Source organism: Schistocerca gregaria, chromosome 2, assembly GCF_023897955.1.
Source record: "Schistocerca gregaria isolate iqSchGreg1 chromosome 2, iqSchGreg1.2, whole genome shotgun sequence".
Lineage (NCBI taxonomy): Eukaryota > Metazoa > Arthropoda > Insecta > Orthoptera > Acrididae > Schistocerca > Schistocerca gregaria.
This window is the reverse complement of record NC_064921.1, coordinates 83,928,900-83,945,282: the sequence shown is the minus strand read 5'-3', so window position 1 is coordinate 83,945,282 and position 16,383 is coordinate 83,928,900. Positions and strand designations below refer to the sequence as shown.

Genomic DNA, 16,383 nt, shown 5'->3' with positions numbered 1-16,383 from the left:
GTTTTCTTCCTCGTCGTTGGTTTCAACAGAAATGAATAAAGCTATATTTATAGCTCATGGACTTATGATTACAGTACTACTAGGGAATACGAAGCGTCAGAGACTTTGTAATCCTTGCCGTTTTCAGATTAAAACTCTGCGAAATTTGTCAATGAACCTTCTATCCTCACAGATCCAGCAGTAGGACAGGTCTCTCGTACTCCGTATACCAGTGCTCTCAACTGATTTACTCGTTTATTTTAAGCGACTTCAATTCCGAAAGAGGGTATCGTTGGCTTTGACAATAAACGATGCTGACGAGGGTGAGCGGGAGGGGTGAAGTGGAAATGAAGAGAGCGGGGGGAGGAGGGAATGGAGAAGATAGAGGAGGGAGGAGGAGGTGCAGGCAGATAGGAGGAGGAGGCGATGGACAATGGAGGTGATGGGCCGGGCAAGGGGGAGGAAGAGATCAGGACGTATGTCCAATTCCAATACATGTTTAGTAAATGGGAAGCATTGCAGGGTTTACTAGTATATGATATGTACAATAACCAATAGGGAAAAATGAGAACGGGAGACCAAACATGAAGTGTTCGGATGAAGAGACGGGGATGTAGACTTTCGACCCTACTACTTAGTCTACACATAGAAAAAGCAGTGATGGAAATAAAACATGAGTTCAAGAGTGGTAATAACATTCAGGATGAGCGGGCTGTGACTAATAAGATTCGCTGATTACATCACTTTCCTCAGTGGAGGTGAGAATGTACTGCAGGAGTGTAATGAACAGTCTGATGAGCACACACACAGACCATCCAAAAGAACCATCCCGGAATTTGCCTAGAGCGATTCAGGGAAATCATGGAAAACCTAAATCAGGATGGCCGGACGATGGATTGAACCGTCGTCCTCGCGAATGCGAGTCCAGTGTGCTAACTACTGCGCCATCTCGCTAGGTAAGCATTTGGACTTATACAGGGTGTCCCAGGATGACTCTAAGGTGCATGCCATAAAAGGAACACTTGTTCATCTTCGCTGCTGTGAAACACATTTGAGTTTGATATGAAATCCGGTATTTTATTACCCGCTGTGCACACTCCAGCAATAAGATTGTGTCCAAACGCATTTTAACACCTTCAAAAAGAGCGCTGAAAAGTATTAGATTCAAGAAACAGCATTTTGTCCTCTAGTGCGAATGAAACTACATAAAGTCCAACAGTTGCTTTTTTTGGTTTATTATACTATGTTGGCTGCAATGTAAGACTGGTGGACTGAAGTGAAACCCTTTAACTGACAAACAATGAACATTTAATATTCGTTTTTAGTATTATAGCACTGTTGTGTATAAACGTTTATTATTCTGTCTGTTAGACTTACGGAAGTCAGAAGTAAAAATGTTGTTTAGCTGAGATAGAGAGTATTACAGTATTGGTGAAGCATACTATGCAAGACAGATATCTCTGTACTCCTTTCGTGTAACAAATGTGGCAGGTACAGAACCTACATTTTACATTTGGAATGAAACGCAGGCAGGTAGAGGGTCACAAGAAATTTCCTCGAGCATCACCAATTGCTAAAAAATTGATCATTGACGCATCTGTCACATTTTTCAGATTGTTCGCGGATGAGTGTGCTGTCCAAAACAAAAGCCAGCAAATTAAACATGCAGTTGCTTTCTGGTTATTCAAAGAATCTCCAGTGCATGTGACTGATGTACTTCTCTGCTTTTCAGTTCGAAGACATTCCTTGTTACCTCCTGACAGAATATTTGAGCGAGTAGCAAAGAAACTTCGTAAAATTCCAGAAATATTGAATCCAAACACGTACCAGGAAGTTTATGCAAAAGTGAGAGAAACAAGGATTTTAGGGAAAGGCTGGAACGTATTTGATTTCAAGGAACTAAGTACAATTTTAGGCCTGTAGATGGGATCAGTGATGTCAAAAGGATCCTTTTGAAGAAATATATGGTAGGTGAACAGGTAAGTGATGTGAAAATCAAACCGCACATCATCCAATATTCTGATAATCCTTCAAAGCCCTTTTTGCCATTAGTTAAACGTGGATACAGCTTGAACAAAGTATCAAATATCTCGAAAGTGTCATCACTGATGAGGTTAAAAGAAGAAAAGAAAGACGATGTGGAAAAACCACTAAGCCTCAGATATGGAAACAACTGGAGAGAAAATACAATACTTGAATTTTTCACTACTCAATCAGCCTTCCATGTAACGAACCTATTGCCCAAGATATTATTTGTGATTGTTTATCTGAGGAGCCTGTTTTGGGAAAAGTGAACTTTGTTATTGTAAGTGAAGCACATTTTCGTTCTTGTTCCTACTTCTGGTGTTAAAATGTTTTACTGATTGCTAAAAATGTATTTTCAAACAACAAAAAGTATTTTTTGCTGCCCCTCACATGTCTCCTACGGAACAGGTATCATAGCTCGTGAGGTATACATTTTAGAGCTCATGTTCGCTAGACAAGTTTGTCTTGTTTTGGTCCATACTGCCTCTTCCGAAAACATGGGAAGCAAGGATCTTGCTCACATTATTGAACATGAAGAAGTGCTCATAGCTCTTTAATTATGCATTTTTCAGCCCATGTTTACTAGATTTTTTTTTGCTTTAAATTATCGTTCCAGTCAAGTTCGTGAATACTGAGCATTTCTCCTGGGATACCCTGTTTTGCCATTTCACTTAACGGAAATTAACGTCTACAAACACTTATGATAATGTGCTAGTCGCAGACTTACAGTGTAACAGTTTTTGTAAACTAAATTTTGACTGAAAATGGTTCACTGACTGCAACTGTATAATTTACGAAATTGTGAACGACAGTTTAGGATAGTGCCAGGTTTCCACAGTTCGCCGAAAATGAAATAGAGATAGTGATAGCATATTCTGCAAATTAAAACGGAAACTGTGGATAACAATCATCAACTCGGAGGGCAGAAATCGTAAAATCGTCTTGTAGATACCTATGAACAACTCCTGTCTGTAAGAAGTAAGTATGCTAGGCGCCAAAACATTATGACCAACTGTCTAATGGCGTTGTATATATAGACTGACGCAGCGAGCCTAAAAATTTTTACCAATGCCAGGAATCGAACAGTTTAGCGAGGCGTGTCTGCCTCCTCGATTCAAATTCGCACTGCTGCCCCAGTTTACTTAAAATTGCCCTTACACATGAACAGAATTATCGAGGCTTTCCATGTTATGGAATAGCACTTCAGCATCGAACGTAAATGGGGGATCTAGCCTGAAACACAGGAGCAGGTACTTATACAGATGAAATGACACAGTTTCAGTGACTTTACTGGTCACGTACAGGTAAGTCATTTCATTTGTATAAGTACCTGCTCCTGTGTTTGAGGCTAGATCCCAAGTTTCGTTCGATGCTGAGGTGCTACTGTGGAGCCTCGGTAGTTCTGTTCGTGTACAAGGGGAATTTAAGGCACACTGGGGCGTCGGTGAGAATTTGGATAGAGGAGGGAGGTGTGGCAGGAAAATCCGTGCAGTTGTGTGAACAGCTGTGTGAAGATGGCTTAGTGGCTAACGCAACTACCTAGTAAGCAAGAGACTGGGGTTCCATTCCCGGTCTTGGTACAAATTTTCACATAAAATGATATATTTACAAGACCAGCAAAGACCTGAAACTGTGGCATTTTATTTGGTTGATGTCGGATGATCCACCGTTGGAACACAACAGAGCAACGATTCTGCTTGGCATGGGATCGACAAGTCCTCGGTAGGTTTCCGGAGGTATATGGCACCAGATGTGTACGCACTAGTCACGGTATTCGGTAAATTACGGGTCGGTGGCGTGCTGGCGTAAGCTGGCGCCAAGATACCATGCGGCATAGAGGTTACGAGAGTATCGATAGGGGCCAACGACAATACTCGCTGGAAACGGGCCGCCAGTGCCCTCTCAGCCGCCAGTATTTGGGATCACCGCTACGAACCGGGGGGCCAGTTAGCTAGCCAGTTCGTTCGAGTTTAGTCACTTACTCATAGTTAGAGCCTGGTACACTAGTTGGTTCCGTCTGTGTGCCGTGGCGGTCCAACGTTTCACCGTGACGGAGCTGCAGACTTAGCCTCTAGCACAGAGACAGCCAGCACATAGTAACCTTAGTGAATACAGCGGACCTCTACTTCAACAGCATTGAGGTTACGTGGACTATAGAGAAGAGAGCTTGTACCACAGCACATGGAAACTTAAGTTGAATAGCTCTCTATAAATAAAGAACCAAGTTATTTATTGCATGCAGTTTGTGTTATAGAACGAGGGTACCGGCCAACAGCCAACATCCTCTCCTTGCTTCCCATGGTACAATCCTACAGACACAACGAAACGACATAAAAGCGGCTAAAAAGAATACAACAGGTAGTTTGTGATCGTGAAACTGGCCCTCGAGAGCTTCTCTGCCTCTGTTATATATTTTCACTGCATCATGCGTCCGCTCAGCCACAGACTATTGACAGATAGCAATCATACTGTTTCGGGTCACAAGTAAACGTACAGGGTGGTCCATTAATAGAGACCGGACCATATATCTCACGAAATAAGCATCAAACGAAAAAAACTACAAAGAACAAAACTTGTCTAGCTTGAAGGGGGAAACCAGATGGCGCTATGGTTGGCCCACTAGATGGCGCTGCCATAGGTCAAACGCATTTTTTTCTAAATAGTAACCCCCATTTTTTATTACATATTCGTGTGGTACGTAAAGAAATATGAATGTTTTAGTTGTACCACTTCTTTCGCTTTGTAATAGATGGCGCTGTAATAGTCACAAACGTGTAAGTACGTGGTATCACGTAACATTCCTCATGTGCGGACGATATTTGCTTCGTGATACGTTGCCCGTGTTAAAATGGACCGTTTACCAAGTGCGGAAAAGGTCGATATCGTGTTGATGTATTACTATTGTGATCAAAATACCCAACGGGCGTGTGCGATGTATGTTGCTCGGTATCCTGGACGACATCATCCAAGTGTCCGGACCGTTCGCCGGATAGTTACTTTATTTAAGGAAACAGGAAGTGTTCAGCCAAATGTGAAACGTCAACCACGACCTGCAACAAATGATGATGCCAAAGTAGGTGTTTTAGCTGCTGTCGTGGCTAATCCGCACATCAGTAGCAGACAAATTGCGGGAGAACCGGGAATCTCAAAAACGTCGGTGTTGACAATGCTACATCAACATCGATTGCACCCGTTCCATATTTCTATGCACCAGGAATTGCATGGCGACGACTTTGAACGTCGTGTACAGTTCTGCCGCAGGTCACAAGAGAAATTACGGGAAGATGACAAATTTTTTGAATGCGTTCTATTTAGCGACGAAGCGTTATTCGCCAACAGCGGTAACGGAAACCAGTATAATACGCACTTTTGGGCAACGGAAAATCCACGATGGCTGCGACAAGTGGAACATCATCGACCTTGGCGGGTTAATGTATGGTGTGGCATTATGGGAAGAAGGATAAATGGCCACCATTTTATCGCTGGCAATCTAAATGGTGCAATATCTGCTGATTTCCTACCTAATGTTCTACCGATGTTACTACAAGATGTTTGACTGCATGACAGAATGGCGATGTACTTCCAACACAATGAATGTCCCGCACATAGCTCGCGTGCGGTTGAAGCGGTATTTAATAGCACATTTGATGACAGGTAGATTGGTCGTCGAAGCACCATACCATGTCCCGCACGTTCTCCGGGTCTGACGTCCCCTGGTTTCTTTCTGTGGGGAAAGTTGAAGGATATTTGCCATCGTGATCCACCGAAAGCGCCTGACAAGATGCAGCACCGCATTGTCAATGTATGTGCGAACATTACCGAAAGCGAACTACTCGCTGTTGAGAGGAGTGTCGTGACACGTATTGCCAAATTGCCAAATGCATTGAGGTTGACGGACATCATTTTGAGCACTGATTGCATTGATGTGGTATTTACAGGTAATCATGTTGTAACAGCATGCCTTTATACGAAGATATATATATATATAGTTAAGGCTCACCGGCCACTTGACCATCTTCTTCTTCTGTGCGAATGCACAATCCGTGCCCGAACTCTTACGGGAATCGGCAACGCGCCGCGAGTAATGAGTATAATGGGCGGGGACACTACGAATATACGTTGAGAATGTGGGTTTCGCGGGAGGCGTGCCAGAGGTAAATCCCTGCAGTCGTTCTATCCCCTGTGTCCTCGGTGGCTCAGATCGATAGAGCTGCTGACATGTAAGTAGGAAATCCCGGGTTCGAGTGCCGGTCGGAGCCTGTAAGCAGCTAAGGTTGTTCATTTCACTGTAAGAGCATGCGGTCTCAGAAATGATAAGTTCACAAAGGTACGTGTATCACATTGGAACAACCGAAATAAAATGTTCAAACATACCTACGTTCTGTATTTTAATTTTAAAAACCTACTTGTTACCAACTGTTCGTCTAAAATTGTGAGCCAAGTATTTGTGACTATTAGAGAGCTATCTATTATAAAGCGAAAAAGTGATCTAACTAAAACATTCTTCTAAACATTCATGGTGGTGTCTGTTTGTTCTATATCGTGTCTCCCTACCACTTTCGCGCAACGACGCTCTGAGCGTGTTTTTTAGGGAATTAACTAGTTTGAACCTGGGACCTGTTGCTGGTAAGGAGACGCCAGACCACACATGACATGTAGAATTCAGAAGAGTTCAGTGAGACTAGCGATGATATAACCAAATACTAAATGATCTCAGCGTCAGCTCCACTGCACTCCCTGTAAAAGAATCTTAATACTAACTAAATTTAGCGGAAAGGGTTCAAGGCTTTCCTATTTGTAGTTAGCTGGTAAAATAACGTCGAAAAAGCAGTTAAGTTTACCATTGGAAATTTTATTCTACTCACAAAACATCGTTTATGAATTGCACTATTGGTAAAAGGAAATGTTTTAATACAGGATGGTAAAAACCAACTGCGTTCAACAAAAATGTGAACGAATATTCCTTGAATGGGTTTCCAAGTTCTACAATCGATCGAAGGATGACCTATGCCATATCACATCTATAATCTAGGTTTAATTTAAGTTTCACAAAAGAGAAAACTATCAAAATGGTCTACAACTATCAAAATGGTCTACAGTGACCCTCAATTATCTTTAATTACTTATTTAACTTGTCGTAAATTACAGTGGCTGATGTGGCTTCTCAATAACTATATAAACGAAAAATCATCGCGTTTCAGATCTGTTCTTCAAGTGGCAAATGTGAACACCATGAGTTTTAATTAACGATCGGCACTAGTATTACGCAAAAAGGGGGTGTAACAGATGAGACTTCTGCAGTTCTGAGTGAAGCCTTATGCGCTCAAAAATGCGGCATCGCGTGCATTCATTACCTTGTCGGTGTTTAGGCAGCGTCAGGGCGACAGCGGCCGGCGCACCAGCCATCCAGCTCGCCGTCTCGGAACTCACACTCATCTAACTTCTCCTTACTACAATTTACCGAAGTTAGTTTAAAAAAACTATCTGGCTATGTTTTCATCTGACCAATCAGGGTCTCAATGTTAACCTTAAGCTCCGTCTACAAAAATTCTGTCTATCCAATGAGAAACGTTATACTTTTCGTGGTGGGGCAATGTTTTTAAAGTTTGCAACGTAAGAGAGACGCTAAAAAGTCTCACGCTAAAACCTGCAGCTGGTGTGGTCCTTTTAGCGTTATCGTAAGATCTATACTGTTCTTCTGGAGGGCTCTATCTTTTAACATGGGCTGGGGGGTGCTCCTTGACGTACCTGAGACGCGAAAAAGTCTTACGCTAAAACGTGCGGGTTGTGTGGCCCTTTTTTGTGTTGTCGTAAGATCTATACTGTTTTTCTGGAGGGCTCTAGCTTTTAACATGGGCTGGGGGGTGGTCCTTGACGTACCTGAGACGCGAAAAACTCTCACGCTAAAACGTGCGGGTGGTGAGCCCTAGTGGTTAGCTGGAGACGTGGGTGTCTGTCCCTTATCGTAGGGCCTTCTAGCTTAACATGGTTCTGCTCTCGGCTTCTGTCCTCGTTTCTTCCCTCGGAACTGCGTCTGCCTCACGGTGGGAAGGTACGACATGCATTTAGGCATTCTTGTGTTAGTCTGTGGTATTCCATTTGCTCACTCGTTACTCGTATTACTTTGGTTAATTTAATGTCACGATTTATTCGGAGCTATGTGACATACTAGTAGATTTGCTTATTATGTCAGGGTTTTCATGAAAGGTGTTGGACTTGCCTGACACCTTACATTCTTATTTCTTTACGTACTACACGAATATGTAATGGAGGTTCCTATTTTTTAAAAAAACCCTTGATATCCGTTTGACTTATTGCAGCGCCATCTAGCGGGCCAACCATAGCGCCATCTGGTTTCCCCCTTCAAGCTAGACAAGTTTCGTTCGTTGTAGTTTTTTCGTTTGACGCTTATTTCGTGAGATATTTGACCCAGTCACGATCAATGGCCACCCTGTATACCAATAAAAACAACGGAGACAGAACAGAACCCTGTGGCACGCTAACTGTATGGACCACAGTGTTGCGATCAGCTGATTTAGAGCTTATTTTTGGGGTACACCTCAATTTTAGGAGCATTGCTCAGATACAGATCTCAGGGTGATGTTGTAAGCATTCCAAATAAGCGCAGTTCCAGTCTGATTTCATTTGATTCTCACTTAACTTTATGTTACATACCATGTCAAGTTTGTACCCCTCAAATTGATTGTACAGGGCAGGGACTCACCTGCACGCGAGGGTGCTGTGACAGCATGAAGATGACTGCCTCTGCAATGTCTTCCGGCTCCAGGAAAATTCCTTCCCAAAAGTCGTCCGGCAGGCCGGTGAGCTGGTTAAAGATCTCCGTCCTCACCATTGCCGGACAGACCTGCTGTTGGATACATATAGCAGCGTGAATAACTATAAATAAAGTGAGCAATACGTGGAAAACCAGTGGCATGAGACAAGTTCTGAATGATAGATAACGTTAAATAACCTTCTTCTCTGCTTCGTTTTGTCAAATTTACTATTATTTTGAAGCCAGAAATTTATTTTCAAACTACAGTCTTACTATAGCGTAATATTTTCACAAAACTGCAACACAAAGTAGTCATTGAATAACTTAAGAATGTACTACTTACCAGTTTACACCAAGAAAGCCATTTTGGTAAGTTTTACTTTATTGTACTGCGGTGGTTTCAAGGTAAGCACTTCTCGTGAGTTATTCTTCACTTATATTTCAAAAGGATCTATGGAACATCGAACTATAGGGAGGCCAGAAAGAACCTTTACGCGTGAAACTATTTCATTGTAAATTTAATAGCATTTATTTGTCCAAAGCGTCAGTATGTTCACAGCCATTATCCCTGTTCCATGGCACCCTGCTCCTTCACGTTAGCAGCTGCTGTGTGTTCGTGCACACTTGCCCGCAAAACATAATTGTTCCTGTACCGCTTTTTACTGATGAGACTCAACCATACGCCCTGTGGGGAATCATCAATTATTTTAAAGACCAGCCTTCGAAGCAGCTAAGGTAGGGGGTTAGTAGATCAGACCCATGTCCCATCCACTGACCAGGAAACAGTGCAGCCAGCCATTCACGAACAGCCGCCTTGTCGTTGATATCCAAATTCTACAGCTGTGAACATAGCCAGTCATTCAACATCTACAGGTAAGTATCCTAGATCAAGGAATCCTCAAACAAGTACGAATCAAAGATGTGTTCTTCAGTCCTCCCCGCCCAAGGGATGACATGCGGAGGATTATTCACAGTTTCTTGGTCAAAATGTGGGTTTTTGTTTGAAAATGTTCATATGCTTGGAAGTCCAATAAATAACACGTTCATCAGGGAAAAGAATGCACTTCCGAGCGGAAATGGACGGGAGAGCCTCCAACCAGATCCTGTACGACAAGCTGCGACATAGTTGCGGATCGAAGAGTGATCCAAAAAGTGTAGAGTTAATCTTTACTTCCAGCTATAATTACAACATGTTATGTCTTAAGACTACCGGTTTTGATCGGCAATGGCCGTCGTCAGATCTGCAGCGACTGGCTGCCAAGAATATACAGCGACTCCATTACCTGTGGTGCCTTATTAACAACAGAGCGAGATGGCGCAGTGTTTAGCACACAGGACCAGCACTCGGGAGGACGGCGATTCAAACACACGTCCGGCCATCTTCATTTAGGTTTTCCGTGATTTCCCTAAATCGCTGTAGGCAAATGCTGGGATGGTTTCTTTGAAAGGGCACGGCCCTTCCTTTCCCATCCTCTCGTAATCCGATGTGATCGATGACCTCGCTGTTTGGTCCCCTCCCCCCCCGAATCGACCAACCAACCTTATTACCGCCGCCACCGAAGTGTAGAAGCCATTTCTCATCGTGCTATAGTATACTCCACAACTCGGAGATGCTACGCTGTGGTAGGCTGTTTCGTCTCCTGGACTGGTGTACCTGCTGCTCGATGTCGACTTGGCCACGCACTGGAATTAGAATCTTGATGCCTCACTGGAACTCGGACTTCAAAGAACACTACGTTTATTAGTCAACGGATTTGTGATTTCCGCCGGAATTGCACAGTCCACTTGCACTTACTGGACATTGGCATAACCACCATCGACTTATTTTAATAAAGTGTTCGCCTGCCTCTTGGTGCTTGGTGAGAGAATTTTTTTTTCAGTTTTGTGTTAATAAACTGTAGAACATTTGTTTATTCCTGGTTATAAGACAATAGAAAAGGCGACGAGTCAGCAACCACCTGTACTGGAAGCTCATCTCACGCAACTTATTCAGCAGCTGGTCGAGAACCAGAACCAGAAGGCTCAAATCACTTCCTAAAGGTTTCCTGCAGACCCAAGTAACACAGCAGGTGCCAGCTTTTCCTTCGTTTGATGAGGTATTGGAGGATTGGGATGCCTATGAATCAAGATTACTGGAGCATTTCCACACATACAAAGTAACTGACACCAGCCTCATGAAAAAGTGTATTTTGTCTTCGTCAAAACCTGAGATATATGGGCTACTTATCTAAGCCTTCGGAGTTCGCTTTTCAAATAATCACTCGTTGCTCACTAACTCTTACCAGGGGCATATCCTTGTTATTTCATCCCGTGTTGTCTTTTAACAAAGCAAGAAACAGCCAAACCAGACGCATGGGGAATGAGCAGCGGAGTTGCAAGACTTAGGGCGAAAATGTCCTCTTGTTACGCGTAAAAATAAGGAGCCCTATGGAGAAGAAATGATCATGGGCATGATGATCCGGATACTCCAGACAGGGATTTTCAGGATGAGGCACTCCAACTCAAGACTCATCATTAGACAAAGATTCGTAGATACCACAAAGCTTCGAAGTGACCTGAGCAGCAGGCAAGAAACTTAAGTGGTTTATCGACGCAGCAGCCGTTAATGTAAACACATCGGAGCCAGCAGCCTGTAGCGATTTGGACGCAGCAACAGTACGGGCGGGGCGCGGTACCATTAAACAATAACGTCCCGCTCGAGCCGATCGAAACCGATCTTGGGTACGGAAAAGTTCGCCTTCACGTCCGGATTGCTTTCAAAAACATGAAAGCGGGGACTTCCGACGGCCAAATAGCTTCTGTGTGTCACAAGTCCCTTCAGGCAAGACAACCTCCTGCAAACAGATGGATGTTAATCTGGTAGCCACTATAGACCATCAACTGACCTCCTGCAAGCTTTTCAAAGAAGTACAAATTGCAGAGAAACCCTGAGCATCCTGAAGTACGCTACCTGTTTGATACTTGGAGCTCCTTCGTTGCAAGAAACAAAGAGACGTCTAACGACGTACGATAATCATACCATTCCAGTACGTAGTCGCACTGCCATAAACATATTGTAATTTCACTCTCCTTCTTAGTAGTTAACAGCGACTCCATTCAGATTACCTTTTCAGAAATTTGGATTTTCGATAGACGATTCTGTGAATTCAATTTCCGAAGGCGTTCCGTACTCGGGCCTAGAGGCATTTTGCCTGTATTATGAGGACCTGTTTACCCCGGAACTCGGCATCGCAACGGATTTTGAGGCACACATCGCAGTGAGACGCAATGCACGGCCTCGGTCCTTCCGAGCCCGCCCTGTTCCAAAACAAATGGGTTTGAAATCTTATGGGACTTAACTGCCAAAGCCATCAGTCCTTAAGCGTACACACTACTTAACCTAAATTACGCTATGGACAAACACACAGACAAATGCCCGAGGGAGGACTTGAACCACCGCCGGGACCAGCCGCACAGTCCACGACTGCAGCGCCTGAGACCGCTCGGCTAATCCCGCGTGGCCCCGTTCCATTATCTCTCAGGTACCAAGTACAAGTTGGATCGCCTAACTGCAATTGAAGTTATAGAACCTTTTCCTTCTAGTCAATTGACAACACCATTAGTCATAGTGCGAAAGCCACCAGAGGAGGTCCTCCTGTGCGGCTGTTTTAAAGTAGCCGTCAACGCCCAGAAATTGAGAGATGCCCTATTCCGAAGCAGGAAAAATCACTGTCCAGATTAAAAGGTGGAAACTTCTTCTCTAAAACAGACCTAGCGGATGCATACTACCAACTTCCCTTTGATGCAACAGTTTCTTGCATCTAACACGCCGCATGGGTTACATCGTTTGAAACGCCTACTGTTTGGTATTGCAAGTGCTACCGCCATTTTTCAACGGTGTTGGGAACGATTAGTACTCCAAGTGATGGCCGCATTAGCTATTTAGACGACATCATTGTAATGGAGAACCGCAGAGGAACGCCTTCTCAATCCGAGATCTTTATTCAGCGTCACAAGGGAGGCTGGGCTAAAATGCACGAAAGACAAATGTTGTTTGTTCCGAACTGGGACTGGGTACCTAGACCACATCATTTCCAGCTCTGGCATCCGTCCACTGGATAAACATGTCGAAGTCCTAACCAAATTCCCCAGATCAACAGCGCTTAAGTAACTCCGGTGCTTTCTGGGAAGATGTCGAAAGTACTTACTCGCAGCAGCAACATAATCCGCCCCCTTGTCTCCGTTATGCAAAAGAATGGTGCCTTTCCAGTGTACACCAACTTGAGAGCGGCGCCTTCCACTGATTTAAATCCTTATATGGATATGGTGTCCGAAAGAACAGACACCATATCCATATAAGCAGGGGAAGGTGGGGCAAGATGGGGAAGCTAACTTTAAACCCTTACAAAAGGGACAAAAATAAACAAATTCAAGTAGGTTTGATTATCATTTGTTTACTTAACCATTGAATTAAAATAGCATGCAAAGAAATCTGCAAACTTGTTACGTTTAGTTAGAAATATCTCGATTTGAAACATAAACTGCCAATTCCCCATCTTGCCCCATATGCGAAGTAAGATGGGGAACTAGCATGAATTCATCTCTAAAGCTTAAATGAGAACTGGAATAACGAAATCATTTGAAGATAAGGTTTCGAAACATGGTTCTGCGAGTTGTAGAATCTGGTAGTACGTTTTATTTACGCCTCTTACTGTCACATAGTACACAAGTGTGGACAGGCTCGTTATCATCACTTTCTATCCTTGCACAAGTGTCGTGGGCCCAGCGTCCGCAGCTAATGCACCGTGTCCAGACTCCTTCAGAGAAGTCATAACAGTATAAACATTCTTCACTCTCTTCCTCGTTGTTATTCGACCTCAGTTTGTTATCCCTGGAGCATGAAGGGGTGGTTAAGATGTCAGTAACGTTCGTCACTTTTTCGTTGTCATTATGTCCTTTTTGTGGTATCACAGGTTTATTAAACGTCTTTGGGAAGAGTTTTCGTTTACATTCAGCACGTTTGGGGACTTCTTTTCGTTTAATTTCTTCAGGTAGTGCACTCCTATAAGGAGATTAGGTTAAAACAACGGGTTCTTCACACCTGTTAGACGGTTTCCTTTTGGTTTTTTTATCCACCTTTGGAACAGTTAACACCATTTCAGGGCTGGTAACCTGAAAGTTAGGCGAAACAGAGGCTTGATCGTCAGTTGTTAATTGTTCAGGTTTTTTACGTCTTGACAACATCTCTGGTATTTGGTATTGCGTTTCTGTAACTTCAGATGTGTGAACCTGATGAATGTCTATAGTTGAACAGGGAAGGTAATCACTTTCTTGAAACACATTTCTGTTTACAGGCCAAATGCCTGTTTTCTGAAACCCGTTCACTGATGTGGACATTGTAGCTGAATGAATGAGGGCTTTGCCGAATAAACTTGCGATCTGATGCAGCGTAACAACTTTACCAGGATGGATGCGAAGCCACGATCTTACTTCATCTTCGTAAAATTTACTGAGCGATTTCATAAATGCCACGTCCAATGGTTGAAGACGGTGCGAGCAGTGTGGTGGCAAACACAGCAAGACAACCCTATTTTCGCGAGCCACGTCTACCAGTTCTAAATTCTTGGTGTGCGGTTTGTAGCCGTCCAATATGAGAAATATTGGTCTTTCCTTTGACTCTCCAGTAAGTGCAATAAACTTCTTAAACCAAGTCAAAAACTGTTCTTTCGTCACCAACCAGTTTCTTGCATTTCTGCCAAGGCACCAGGGGGCAGGCCAATCTCAAACGGTTGTTGCATTCGTATTCGAGGATAAAGTAACATAGGTGGTACGTACCACCCCGACGCTGAAACACAGATTTCTGCAGTCACAGTTTGGCCTCTTTCTGCTGAAGTAATTGCTCCCACCTGTCTGCACCCTTTCAAAGGAACCACCTTTGTGTGACCTTTTGGAATGACTGTTAAACCAGTCTCACACCAGTTGAAAGTTCTGTCTCCCGCAAACTTGAATGTGTCTAATTGACTTTCTAACAAATCCGATTTACAGCAATTCGTTTAAACCCCATTTCTCGTGCGATTTATGTGGCCTCTGGTTTTCGTGCTGTTAAGGTGGGATTTCGTGCAAGAAACCCATTTAACCAATCTCTTCCAGCAGATTTGGCTGCAGTTTTAAATGGATGTTTAATGTTGTTTCGTTCAGCTAGCTGAAAAGCAAGTTCACAAAGTTCTTTAAGTGTTAGGCCAAAATATTGTCCTTCCATCTGTGTTACGTAGTCTGTAAATCCTGCCTCTTGTTCTGGGGTAAGCACACCAGTGATTGGTCCTAACCTTTTCACAACTGTGTAGCCAGGATTAGCACGTTTCTTTGCCACATGTCGTTCTATCGTTGTCTGTGGCATGTTGAACTGTCGATCAGCCCTGAAAGAACCCATATGACCTTCTATAACAGCATTTACAGCGCCTTCCATTGACTCGAATGACAAATCTTGCCTAGACGTTTGTCGCCGATACTTGCGAACCACCTGAAATAAAACACTTGCAACGTACTATTGAGTCAGATCATTCCTGGTAATCTATATATCTATATTATGTAGTAAATACCATATTTCCAATAGTCAGTCGTTAAAGCATAGCAAGAATACTGACGTTTTGTGTATTTTTATTCACCGTATAGCCTAAGGCATACTTTGTAATTAATTATGAAACGTTGGAATAACGAATACCATTCTATTTACAATTGTATTCAATGAATAATGTACGTGTTCAAAACCCGCAGCGAGGTAAACACATGAGACGATAAGAACGTGATGGTTGGTCAAATAGTAGGGGCAACACGGGGAAGCTCCCCATCTTGCACCACCCCATCTTGCCCCCTACCATGCTGTCAGGTTATGTTACGCCTACATGAATACCATTTACCGAACATTGACTACTGACAGCAGTCGGGGCACACATTTTCACCTGTCTTCGTTGATATATAACAACGCCCGTTAGCAGCTGAAGGTATAAATATAATTCTAATTTCGATTGAAATCCTAGTTGTCGACGGTCCTGTGTCCAGCACGTTTTGATCCAACGAAGCAGATAGTAATTATTAACAGACGCGTCTGGTTCAGGCTTTGGAGAGGTCCTGACACACAACGAGGGTCATGGCTCTGAGCGTCCTGTGGCCTATGCATCGAAAATATTGACTGACACACAACGCAGAGGCTCCCAAATAGAACAAGAAGCGCTCATCACCGTCTTCACGTTATAGAAATTCCTTGTTTTTGTTTACGGCGCAAAGTTTCACCTCGTCTCGGACCGTAAACCTCTCACCTCGTTACTCAATGCAGCACCAGACAGGACTGCTCACCGCCTCCAGCGCTGAGCTTTATTTTTGGCGACACCACTGAGCATGCCAACGCTGATGCCCTCTCGCGCTGGAGTTCGGTAAAGAAGAAATTCTGTTCGTGGAGATATGTTCCCTCTGTGTAAATAATTGAAGGCAATTTGTTTATTGCCATATGCGTTTCGCTTCTTTTTTTGTGAAGCATCTTCAATGGCCTGTGCTACATGTTTCTTTTTGTACATACAATAAGCGTCTTATATGGTAGATACAATGTGTTGCTCTGCTACATTTTTTTC

At 43.4% G+C, this 16,383-nt stretch overlaps 1 protein-coding gene across 2 annotated transcripts in view; it reads right to left on the bottom strand.

The window, feature by feature from the left end:
* LOC126335600 (farnesol dehydrogenase-like) overlaps positions 1 to 16,383 on the bottom strand; it is a 245,386-nt gene that overhangs the window by 9,648 nt on the left and 219,355 nt on the right. Inside the window, exon 6 of one of the 2 annotated variants that reach the window (XM_049999053.1) lies at positions 8,729 to 8,872. The exons of the other annotated variant lie outside the window; for it this stretch is intronic. Within the exon in view, the coding sequence (XP_049855010.1) occupies positions 8,729 to 8,872 (144 nt within the window). The remainder of the gene's footprint in view (positions 1 to 8,728; positions 8,873 to 16,383) is intronic. 2 annotated transcript variants of the gene reach the window in all.